The 12,750-nt window shown below is 46.9% G+C and overlaps 2 protein-coding genes across 2 annotated transcripts; both read right to left on the bottom strand.

Moving 5' to 3' along the window:
- Nucleotides 1-11,327: 11,327 nt before the first annotated feature.
- On the bottom strand, nucleotides 11,328-11,710 carry LOC306868222 (histone H2B-like; the record flags this gene model as incomplete). Its single annotated transcript, XM_079414305.1, has 1 exon — nucleotides 11,328-11,710. One exon carries the CDS (start codon nucleotides 11,708-11,710, stop codon nucleotides 11,336-11,338), a length of 375 nt encoding a protein of 124 aa, XP_079270431.1. The 3' UTR covers nucleotides 11,328-11,335.
- Nucleotides 11,711-12,126: 416 nt separating this feature from the next.
- LOC306868208 (histone H3.2) lies at nucleotides 12,127-12,537 on the bottom strand (the record flags this gene model as incomplete). Its single annotated transcript, XM_079414289.1, has 1 exon — nucleotides 12,127-12,537. The coding sequence occupies one exon, from the start codon at nucleotides 12,535-12,537 to the stop codon at nucleotides 12,127-12,129; it is 411 nt and encodes a 136-aa protein (XP_079270415.1).
- Between the last annotated feature and the right edge of the window lie 213 nt (nucleotides 12,538-12,750).

The following is a 12,750-nucleotide window of genomic DNA, read 5'->3' as shown; positions in this document are numbered from 1 at the left end:
GTAAATAACCTAGTATTAAGGCTTAGATTTGGTCATACTGCTCTTAATAGCAGTAATAGGGAGACATGAACGTCACATGACCCATTCTGTTTACACCACCATACTGGCAGGCAGGGACAGCCAGGAGCAAATATGAAATGAATGGCGCCAGCATGAGTTTCAAGACAACAGAGTTCACTGCGCACCTTAATTCAAAAGACATAGACCTGTACATAGCAAAACTTAATAGATTAAACATAACAGTTCCCTATAATGTGGGGTGCTTTTAACGTGTATCAATAAAGGATCGGATAGCTTTCCTGACCTGCAGTATCCTGATATCTACAACTACCTCATCAACTTTCCCTCATCCTACTCCAGACCAGAGCCTACAGAAGCCTGGAGGGGTACAAATGGATGCAATCAAATTTTGTGATGAATATTCAACTTTGGAGTATGCCAGCTAAAACCGGCTGTGTCTTCATTGGAAGGGTAAGTCAACACATTTTAACGTAATCGACCCTAGTTGTCCTTGTTTGTAGGTAGCCAGTATAGCTATATCACTGTGAGTACAGTAGACATCATAAATGTCATGAAATCTTAACCTGTTTAATCCTAAATTCTTCCCAGACATGAAAATATCCAAATGAGGTGTCATTAGTTGCCCCTTGAAATAATCAATATTTATTTTTTATTTTTTTGTATGGAAAAATTTGAAATATTGTGTTTTATGTTCGGTCACAATTGTGACCGGTGGGATAATGTGTATGCAGAAAATTCGGTATCACTTTATTTTACACTCCTGTTCCTCATGTACATACTATGTAGCCTACTTATTGTAGTAATAACAATAACTAGGTACTAACCCTGAATCTACCCCTAACCCATGTAATTACCTTATATTACCAGTAAGTACACTGTAAGGACGTGTTGCGGTCCTACTCACCCCGCTCCAAGCGGTATTCGAACCGCAGTCTCCAGCGTGGGAGGCGGGCGCTCTAACAAGGAGGCTAAAGGCCACGGCTTCTAGCGTCAGAGCAACACTTGGGGTCGGGGAGTGAGGTTTAACCTGCACAGCACTTACCCGCTGGGCTCTGCTACATAAGTACATGTACTGTAAAATAAAGTGCAACCGAAAATTCTTATATAGCCTATGTAAGCCCAGTTGTTTAACACATTTTATAGTATTTCATGTCATTTTAGGGTTACTGTTAAACATAAAAACCCTTATACAACACTTAGGTCATTGTTGCCATCAACATCTTTACTCATTCTATGACCACACTCAACAACACTGAATAATTGTGAATTCATAGGCCTATATTAATACTAGACACCTTAAAGATAATGTTTACCAAAACTCTTTGTATAATGTGTTTATGTTAACATACTTTACTAACCTTTTGTGCTTTGATGCAGCCATCATCTACCTATGCTGCAAACAAGAATTGAACTGCTCTGGTCATGTGACATTTTGCAATAACCATGTGAAATAACACATTTAACTGAGACCCTTTCTTATCTCCATATTTGCTGGAAGTGCACTAAAACAACAGTCAGTAACATTTTTAGAGCTTCATAAATGAACACTTTCTTTACAGTCACTATTGTGGCATTAAATTGGTTAATCTTACAGGTTAAACATTCCCAAAAATTAAATAACCCTCCATGGGTGCTGGTCAGAAACGATGGGGTCGTGTTAACTTAGAAGCCCACTGCAATTGCACAGCTGGACTAGACGAGTGCTGCTTTCATGTGTCAGCAGTCTTGTTCAGGGTTTGGCAGTATAACGACAGAGAGGAAGACATCAAAGAAGAGGTCCACACCAAGTGAGGAATCTTTGAAGAGTGGAATATCAGCAAGGCAAGGATATAATTTGTAACAATACACAACGAACAAATTACATTACATTTGCTCAGATATCAAAAGGGTACAACAGATTCTGAGACATTTATAAGAGCACAACATACTTTCACCATTTGACAAGGTATTTTACATCATTTTCTCTGTGAATGTCACTGAAAACTATGTGGATAATGCTTTGCAAAGCTGTGTACTTCTGATGGAGAACTCATATAACTCTTATGTAGCCTATCCTAAGAGACGCCAGTTGTCTTGTCCTCTCCAAGTCAACAGGATCTAATTGTGTTTTTGTTTTGTTTTTTCCACATGTGAGCACTGGAATCTTTAGTTCAGCTTGGTGGTCTGCCAAAACCAGGGAGCAAATGGGTTCAAAAATGACTTCGCTCATATCACCTCCCCATCCATTGGAAATGAAAGAAATTGAGCCTTGTGGACAAATGGCAATTAAATATTTCATTGTATGGTATGACTGGTGTGCTGAATAACACTGAGCACTGGCTAATAAGCTTCTTTTTCTATAAATATTTCAAAACAATCTATAATGCATGCTGTCTTTTCAAAAGTACTGTTCCTAAATGCATATGGAAGAGATTTTCTTAACGATTGCCTGTAAGGCCATACAAATAGACTTGGCACGAATCTACTATACAGCATTTGAAAATTATTGAAACAGTGGTCGGCTCAATGGCAAAGTAATAAGCCAAAAACTCAAAAGATAAATGTGTTCTAAGCTTTAATAATATTAGCATATACTGCTAAAATAATGTTAGGCTAGACTTAGGCATGAGCAACAACATGAAACAATGTCATCAGTAAAGAATATGTTTGTAAACCTGTGAGGATATTAACCTTTTTATCATTGTTTTGTAAAGTTTTCTCATTCAGTGCAGTTCTATTTATTTTCTCTTTTAACAACGTATTTTCAGAGCTTCACATTCCAGTTCCAGAGATCGAGTGTATTTCTTACAGTTGTCATTATCACATGAAGCTGCTGTATCAGTACACTAGCCACGTAATATAGTGCAGCAGAGAATTAAAGTGCATGAGTTAAAGCACCACCCAGGACAAATGTCAAGGGATAGTAGTGCAAGGCTAGCTAGCTTTTGTTAGCCCCACAAAATCCACCCCACACTGCAAGTGAAACCTGAACGTAATCATCAGAAACCATTGTAAACATGTTAACTAGCCAAGTTACATTAAAAAGAACATACCTGATATCACTACACAAGCAAAATACATTGCTTGATGGCTCCCATATCTTTTATTTTATTGCAGTGAACCATTTTAGTCATCTATCGGGATCCTTAGGAATACAATATAATGATTTCCCCTTTGCTTTCCCCCATGTTCTGGCATCCTGGCGCACAGCAGCTGTCCACCATGTTGAAATAGTAAGGTTTGTAAGGTCTAAACAGTCTGGGTTTAAATTATTGTTCGACCACTGTCGATACCAATGCTACAACCACTCTATCGCTGTCCTGATGGCCTGCCAAAATTGAGGAGTTTAAATTGCGGGACGTCAACGTCCGGAGCTCTAATCAGGAGGAAAATGTAGAACATGTTATGATGAAATGTCCAAGATACAGCAAGGAAGGAGATACACTGACTGATGAACTTAAGGAAAATAAAGAGAAATTAGATTTGATGAACATTTTGGGGAAAAAATCAAGTAGGTGGCGGTAATGCACCTAAAAGTTGTATGCCATCCGCCATTTCACGAGTTCACACTTACATATAATAATAACGGAGCAAGTTTATGCGTATTTGGCGTGCTGTCCAGGGGGAGGGCTCCGAGCTCGGTAATCATTCCCGAGCCCGGGGTACTCCCCTCGACCGGGGAGAGGGTACGAGCTCGGCATTTAGCCCGGACCCAAAGTGCTCCCCCCCTGAGTGCTCCTCCCCGTGCTGGGGTAGGAACCGGCTGTGGTGAGGAGTCGGGGTGGTGGAGGGATGTCGGAAGACGAGAGATAATGGCGGTAAGACTGCTTGGTTATTTATAGGGATACTCTCTCGTGCTGATTGGATAGGTGGTGTGATTGCTGATGATGAATTGGCCGTGTTAATTATCTGCGCGTGCTCCTCCCGAAATTTGTTAATAAAACATCACTTCACGAGTTCACACTTACATATAATAATAACGGAGCAAGTTTATGCGTATTTGGCGTGCTGTCCAGGGGGAGGGCTCCGAGCTCGGTAATCATTCCCGAGCCCGGGGTACTCCCCTCGACCGGGGAGAGGGTACGAGCTCGGCATTTAGCCCGGACCCAAAGTGCTCCCCCAAAATGCTATTATTGCAGGACAGCAGCCGAAGAGGGGCTTGATAACCCCCCAAAACTTGCATGGCTTAGGCTGAAGGGATGCTGGATACTGCTGTGGTAGTGGTATTTCTGTGGAATCTGGAAATAGAGATGAGAGGGAGGTAGAGATGCAGGCTCCTGCGGGAGCAGTCACTGCAGCGGCAGTGGAGAAATACAGATAGGGCTCCTGCGGGAGCAGTCACTGCTGCGGCAGTGGAGAATTATAGAAAAGGCTCCTGCGGGAGCAGTCACTGCTGCGGCAGTGGAGAAATATAGAAAAGGCTCCTGCGGGAGCAGACACTGCTGCGGCAGTGGAGAAATACAGATAGGGCTCCTGCGGGAGCAGTCACTGCTGCGGCAGTGGAGAATATAGAAAAGGCTCCTGCGGGAGCAGACACTGCTGCGGCAGTGGAGAATTATAGAAAAGGCTCCTGCGGGAGCAGTCACTGCTGCGGCAGTGGAGAAATACAGATAGGGCTCCTGCGGGAGCAGACACTGCTGCGGCAGTGGGGAAATACAGATAGGGCTCCTGCGGGAGCGGTCACTGCTGCGGCAGTGGAGAATATAGAAAAGGCTCCTGCGGGAGCAGTCACTGCTGCGGCAGTGGAGAAATACAGATAGGGCTCCTGCGGGAGCAGTCACTGCTGCGGCAGTGGAGAAATATAGAAAAGGCTCCTGCGGGAGCAGTCACTGCTGCGGCAGTGGAGAAATATAGAAAAAGGCTCCTGCGGGAGCATTCACTGCGGCGGCAGTGGAGGAATATAGAAAAAGGCTCCTGCGGGAGCATTCACTGCGGCGGCAGTGGGGGAGTATGGACAAGGTTGAATGTAGTGGTGTTGAAATGAATGGGGTGGGGATGGGCCGTTGAAGGTTGATATAGGTGATGTTAAGAGGGGTTGGCTATGGAGGGTCTGAATTTCGGGTTCTCAGGGATGTATATCATTAGAGGGGTAGGCCGATTAGTGTTTGGTGAGCTTCCTTGATGTGGGAGCGGTCTGAACGAATGTAGCTTTTGAAAGCTTCTGACGACCAGCGACCAAGCGCTTGAATCTGCTGCTGGGAAAGGCCTTTATGGGCCGCTGTGGTTGCTGCACCTATTCGGAACGAGTGGCTGGAAAAGTTTTCGGCTGGGGTACCAGAAAGGAGCAGGACTGACTTAAGGTGCTTTTGGAACCAGAAGCGAGTGACGGGGCGGTTGGAGTCGTCTGTAAACAGGGGGTCGGATGGGAGTTTGGCCTGTGATTTCCTGAGGAGGAGGAAAGCTAGGAGGGCTTGGTATGGTGATATGGGCGATAGGAGGTTGAAGATGTAGATGAAGTGGCCTTTCTTTGACTGGTCTGTTTTACTTCGCTTAATGAAGTAAGAGATAGTTTCATCGTCCAGCACCGCTAGATCAGAAATGGTGGGGTGAATGATTGGGTTAAAGCTAGATGTGATAGCGAGCTCAGAGCATCTGAGAAAGCCGAAAAAAGCCAGGATAAACATGGCGTCGAGCGTACGGGCGGTGTGGATGGAATGGTAACCTCTGCGGAGGGTGGAAATACATTCAGTCAAAATAAGGTTATGGGTTGCCTGGAGTCTGGGCGGGTGGGATGGGTTTTTTGGATGCTTTTGATGAGTAGGGAGGTTTGAGAATTGGCTATTTGGGGGGAAGGGGAACCATATAAAAGTTTGTGGAAAAATTGAATTCCGCTTAGATAACCTTTAATAGAGCTGATTTGGAGCTTTTTGTTGATATTAAGGTGGGAAATGAAGGAGGTGATGGAGAGCAGGGAAAAGTTGGGGAACAGCAGGTTGTAAGCTGAGTGAAAATTTTTGAAGCATTTCCATGCTGTTAGGTAAGACTGTAGGGTCCTGGGGGATACTGCTTGAAGAATCGAATTGAGGGATGCTTCGAGGAGAGGTTTCAGAGGATGATTTACGGGAATATCAGCTCTGAATAGGGAGGTACCGGGGTTGGGAGCAGGTCCGCCTCTGGCGCCAACGTCCTGAATTTCTGGAAGGCAAAGCGAGAGAGAGAGTCGGCTATTAGATTTTTGGACCCGGGAATATGTTTAGCAATTATGATGAATTGCTCGCGAGCTGAAATCCAAATCAGGCGTCTTAGCAAGGGCATTAGCGCAGGTGAATGGGAACGACCTTTGTTAATGCAGTGCACTGTAGCCTCGTTGTCGCAGTGGATAATTATGCTAGTGGCAGACCACTCTTTGCCCCACAGAAGGGCTGCGACGACTAAGGGATATAGCTCGAATAATGCTGAGAACATTAAAGGCTGAGGTAGATTTAGCAGCTGAGGGGGCCATGTAGATGCGAACCAGCGGCCTTGATAAAAACCTCCGAAACCGACGGAAGGTGCGGCGTCAGTAAATAATTGGATGTCGACTGGGGAAGAAATCAGGCTATTGTAAAAGAAAGATAAGCCGTTCCACTGTTTGAGAAAGGATATCCATAAGCTGAGCTCGTTGCAGCATGAGTCGGTTAGAGCTATTTGATCCTCAAGTGCGTGGGCGGATGAAGCGACAAAAAGGAGATGGGAGATGAAGGGGCGGCCTTGCGGGATGATTCGCATCGCGAAATTTAAATGCCCGAGAATGGATAGCAGTTCGCGTTTGGAACAGCTTGGGTTGGCTAAGAGAGCGGATGCTACTAAAATCGTCCTGTCGATTTTCTCTTTAGGTAGGGAAGCCTGGAATTTTTGTGAATCCAAATTGATACCTAAAAATTCGATTGAAGTGCTAGGGCCCGCGGTTTTCTCTTGGGCGAGGGGGATCCCGAGCTCTGAAAAAACCGTTTGGGTTGTCAGAAGATGCGCGGCTGGAATGGATTCGGGGGGTGAGATGATTAGAAAATCGTCTAAGAGATGTACTAGATAAGGTACGTCGTAATTGTTCGAGAGGATCCAGCAGATAGCTTCTGACAACATGTCGAAGATTTTGGGGCTGCTTCTGCAGCCGAAAGTGAGGCGGACGGAAAAATTAAATTTTTCCTGTCAGCGAATGCCAAATAAATGCCAAAAGTCTGAGTGGATGGGCATTACTTTAAAGGCGGAAGTGATGTCGACTTTGGCCAGCCAAGCGCCACGACCCGCAATTTTGATCAGGGTAATGGCTTGGTCAATGTCGTGGTAGTGGAGGGAAAATTCTTCGAGCGGAATGAGGCTGTTAATGCTCGGGAACGGGGAATTGTGTGGTGATGATAAATCAATTATGAGGCGTTTTTTACCTGAAAATTTTCTGGTGGCTATGCCAATGGGGCTAACTCGGAAAATGTTGAAGGGGGGAACGGAAAAGGGGCCGATCATGAAGTTTGCGTCTATTTCTTTTTTGATTAGGATATCGACGGTTTCGGGTTCGGTAAGAGCGGACTGGAGATTGGGGCAGATGAGGCTTTGGGTGGGGAGATTTTCGATTCCGGGGTGGAAACCGTGTGAGAGACCTGATATGACATAATCGAAAAAATAAGGGTCGGGGTGATGGAGTAGTTCTGTGGATAAACGAGAAACATTTACAGGAGTCAATAAATATTTTTTTGTATTTTTATTTGCAGCTTTTTCACTGGACAAATCAAGCGGGCGTGAGCACCACCACAAAAATCACAGACGTGCATAAACCGGCAGCGCTGTCTTGAGCATCTACCCGTATTGAAGCTGATGCAGATCTGGCTGTCGGAGGAAAATGGGCGGTGGCGAAGTAGAGGAGATGGGTTGTTTGAAAAGCTTGGCACGTGGCTGGTGGATTTGGGCTGGGATGGTTCTGGGCAGGGGGGAATGGATGGATTGATGAAGGGGCATAAGGTAGTGGAGTGGGAAATGGATCGGCAGACGGCGCATGTGATGTTACGGCAGCCTAAAAATATCCTGTTGTGAAGTTCGGTGTCCAGGGCTCCCCAGTAAGGGGCTTGGTTCCACTGGGCCACGCGAATGGCGCATTTGGCTGCGAAGAGTTTGTGGTATGTATAGAAATGGGAGCCTCCGTATGATAATGCGAGTTCGCGATAGTCGCCGAGCTCGCGTCTTCTGTGGGGAAATTCAGTGCAAATGACTTCTGTGTAGCGGTTGAAAGCGATCGTGAATTCTGTGAATGATAGTATGCGTGACGGGTTGTTGACTGTGTTTTTTAAAGTGACTGAAAATTCGCCGCAGTCGATTTGGCGATCGGCGGACGGAGGTGAAATTGGTGACAAAAAGGAAAAAAGGTCTATATCCACACCTGACAAGATCTGTGTCCTGAAGGAGTTGGCTACGGGGGCTGGTTCCAGTGCGAGCGCGTTTGGCGGGATGGGTAGGGGAGTGGCTGAAGAAAGTGAAAATGGGCCTCGGGCGGAGGAAGGGGGAAAGGTGGCCGGCGGGGCATTTCGAGGGTCGGAGGAAAGGGAGGGGAAGAGAGGGGGAATGGTGGGCGCTGGGGCTTGCGCTGATAGCGGCTGCGTGCTCGCGCTTGGGTAAGCTCGGTGAGCGGAGGAAAGGGAGGGGAAGAGAGGGGGAATGGCAGGTGCCGGGGCTTGCACCGTGGTTAGCGGAGGCATGCTCGCGCTTGGGTAAGCTCGGTGGGCAGAGGAAAGGGAGGGGAAGAGAGGGGGAATGGCAGGCGCCGGGGCTTGCGCCGATTGCGGAGGCATGCTCGCGCTGTACGTGAGTGGTGGGGCTGCTGGCCATGGGTAGGGGAGGGGGCTGGGAGTGGGGTGGGGCCAGGGCTTTGGGTGGCTCCTTGCCGCTAGCGGAGGTGTGCTCGCTCGGACGCGGCGGCTTGTGGAGGTGAAGGCCAGCTCTTCGCCAGACTGGATTAAAAGTTCGGTGGCTCGAGGAGGAGGGTGGCTGCTGGTGGCGGCGGCATCCGGGGAGCGGCCTAGGCTTTCTGAAGGCCTTCTGGTGCGGCTTTGTGGCCGGAGGCCTGTCCCCGAAGGAGTGGTAAATTGTCCTTGGCGTGAGTAAGGAACGCCGCGGCCCTGACTTGTTTTAGCCACTGCTTTAGATGGAGGTGAAGGATTTGAAGGCTCCCCGGACTGGAGAGAAGCGTAGAGGGCGAGGAGATCCGGCTTGGTAGAACGGCTTGGGATGATGACGCCGGCGCTGGTGAGAACCTGGCGAAGTCCTGCCACGGTCCAATTTTCCGCGGCTGGGGCGTAGGAAACGGCTGATGTGAAGGATGATGCTGGAGAAGGTGGCTGACGCCTTGGAGAGGAAGATGACGGCGTGCTTCGACGCCTGGATGTGTGAGCAGGTGCTGCACGGGAAGGCCGGCGGCCCCGTGTTGCAGCCGTGGGCTGAAAGGTGATGTCCTGCGGAGCACTGGTACAGAGGACGGCAGCTGGTGATGCAGGAAGATCCGTCGTTTCGTTCGTATCCTCATTTGCGAACATTTCGATCTCTGCCATGATTTCTTCGAATGGTTTGCCAATGTCGGAAGACGAGAGATAATGACGGTAAGACTGCTTGGTTATTTATAGGGATACTCTCTCGTGCTGATTGGATAGGTGGTGTGATTGCTGATGATGAATTGGCCGTGTTAATTATCTGCGCGTGCTCCTCCCGAAATTTGTTAATAAAACATCACTAAATCTCTAAGAAGACAAAGGAAACGTGATCCGCGATGCCGTTACCTACACCGAGCACTCAAGAGAAAGACCGTCACCGCCATGGACGTCGTGTACGCTCTGAAACGACAGGGACGCACTCTGTACGGCTTCGGACGATAAATGACTTTGAGTACAATATAAAACAATGGCTCTTCTAAAACCATATTGAAAGATACTCTCTTTTACGGAAATGTGGGGGCTGTATTTTTTATTGTTTTTGTAACTACTAAATAAAAGTAAGTGGTGTTTTAAAAGAGTGAACTGTTAAAAATAGCTTATCAACACATGGTCAGTGCAGTTTGTCCCAAACTTAAAACCACTTACAACTTTGTATTTATGAAAGAGCTCTGTTGCTGGTTTGTCACAAAAAAAGTTAGTTTAATAACTGAATTTAAATTCAGTTATTAAATAACTGTCGTGGGAAGTCGTGGGGGGAAGTCGTGGCCTAATGGTTAGAGAGTCGGACTCGGAATCGAAAGGTTGCGGGTTCGAGCCCCCGGCCGGCAGGAATTGTAGGTGGGGGGAGGGAACGTCCAGCGCTCTCTCCACCCTCAATACCACGACTGAGGTGCCCTTGAGCAAGGCACCGAACCCCCAATTGCTCCCCGGGCGCCGCAGCATGGCTGCCCACTGCTCCGGGTGTGTGTTCACGGTGTGTGTGTGTGTGTGTGTGTGTGTGTGTGTGTGTGTGGATTTGTTCACTACTCACTGCTGTGTGTGTGCACTTGGATGGGTTAAAGGCAGAGCACCAATTTCAAGTATGGGTCACCATACTTGACAATACGTCACGACGACGACACGACTAAATAAATTTAAGATTAATAGTTACTGTCATTTAGTGAAAAAGTTTTACATTCTCATAGCAAGAAAAAAATGTGTTTGTTGTATGAGATGCTTCAATGAGAGACTGTTAGGATCAGAAAAAGAGTCAATTCAATAAGTTCAATTATCCTCATAATAAAATCATCTTCCATGTTAAACTGAATATAATGTACTGCATTTCTGAAAAACATGTTGATCCCATAAGACAAATTTCTGGACTATTGAAATGCAACAATGTACAGTTTTTTTTTTTTTATGCACCACAGTAAAGCTTATTACATGCCTCTCAAAAAATAAAAGTTGTAAGGACTGATGTTGCTGGTTATTAAGGTAGTTTTACACATTTTAAATGTTTTATTTTTTTCAAATAAGTCATTACATGAAGTTAGATTATTACATTAGTAGATTATTATACTCAGAACTCACGCAAACCAAAAATGTGTAAATTTTTTTGTAAAATGCTTTCTAGGTAAAATGTTTTCTAAGCTTAATGGCAGTAATTCCACTAGTGTCTTTGTTATTCTGGGGGGGGGGGGGGGGGGGGGGGGGTTAATTCACGGTTGTCAGGCTCAAACTCAAAACTGTTAGAAAACAAACACCAGTGAACTTGACAGCAATCGCTAACACTGCCTTCCACTGCCAGAAAAACAAAACTGTTATGAATGACAAATTTCGAACAAATATTTAATTTAAGTACTGTTGCATTACACTGCAACTGGGACGTTATAAAAGATACAAAAGCTCTGTAAATGAGAAGATGGGTGGCTCTTAAAAGAGCATTTGTGTGTCGGAGCGGAGCTCTACTTGGAGCTGGTGTACTTGGTGACGGCCTTGGTGCCCTCAGACACGGCGTGTTTGGCCAGCTCTCCGGGCAGCAGCAGACGCACGGCGGTCTGGATCTCTCTCGATGTGATGGTGGAGCGCTTGTTGTAGTGAGCGAGACGAGACGATTCACCGGCGATGCGCTCGAAGATGTCGTTGACGAAAGAGTTCATGATCCCCATCGCCTTAGAAGAGATCCCGGTGTCAGGATGAACCTGCTTCAGCACTTTATACACGTAGATAGCGTAGCTCTCCTTCCTGGACTTTCTGCGCTTCTTTCCTCCTTTAGCGGCGGTCTTAGTGACGGCCTTCTTCGAGCCCTTCTTAGGCGCGGACTTCGCTGGTTCAGGCATGATGAAGATGATGCAGACGAATCGATGATTATAATGAGCCGCACAGACGCATTTATTGACTCGCCTATGCTAATTTTCAAACAGACACTACGGAGTCTTCTGATTGCGTGTTTCCATAGACCACACCCATAAACTCGAATGTGATTGGACAACTCGAAGTATCACGAGCGGAACGAGGGCCAATCACAGGCGGTAAATAGATAGCCCCACCCACCGCTCCGTGTTTGAACATCAGCTGATGTGAATGAGATTAGTAGAAAAACTAAAGTTTAATACACGTTTAAAACAAACCCAAACAAAACTTCTTAAATGATTAAAGCAATACTATTTTCTACATAACGTTATAGCAGAAATTATTTCGTTCAGAGTGATTTTGGTGGCTCTGAAAAGAGCCTTTGTGTTTGTGAGGGTTGAGTTTAAGCGCGCTCTCCACGGATGCGGCGGGCCAGCTGGATATCTTTGGGCATGATGGTGACTCTCTTGGCGTGGATGGCGCACAGGTTGGTGTCCTCAAACAGACCGACCAAATAAGCCTCGCTGGCCTCCTGCAGGGCCATGACAGCGGAGCTCTGGAAGCGCAGGTCCGTCTTGAAGTCCTGAGCGATTTCTCGCACCAGACGCTGGAAGGGCAGCTTGCGGATCAGCAGCTCGGTGGACTTCTGATAGCGACGGATCTCTCGCAGAGCCACGGTGCCGGGCCTGTAGCGATGAGGCTTCTTGACGCCGCCGGTGGCCGGAGCGCTCTTACGGGCGGCTTTGGTAGCGAGCTGCTTCCTCGGGGCTTTGCCGCCGGTGGATTTACGAGCGGTCTGCTTGGTCCTGGCCATTTTCTCTTGCTTTTGGTCTAGTTCTCCTGAACAGAATGACTATGTTCTCGTGCAGGAGCTTTTTAAGCTCTCTTGCCGCGTTGGGCGGTGCGTCATCAGCAGCATTTGATTGGCTGTTGTTTTTACGTCAGAGCGTGAGGCGGCCAATCAGAGTCCGTTTTCTTTTTTCGAAAAAGCAGCTGCGGTCTGCGTTTCCCGCTCAAATGGTCTGTT

The sequence above is a fragment of the Barbus barbus genome, assembly GCF_936440315.1.
Source record: "Barbus barbus genome assembly, chromosome: 50".
NCBI lineage: Eukaryota > Metazoa > Chordata > Actinopteri > Cypriniformes > Cyprinidae > Barbus > Barbus barbus.
Note: the sequence above shows the minus strand (reverse complement) of the source record. Positions and strands in the feature narration are given on the sequence as shown.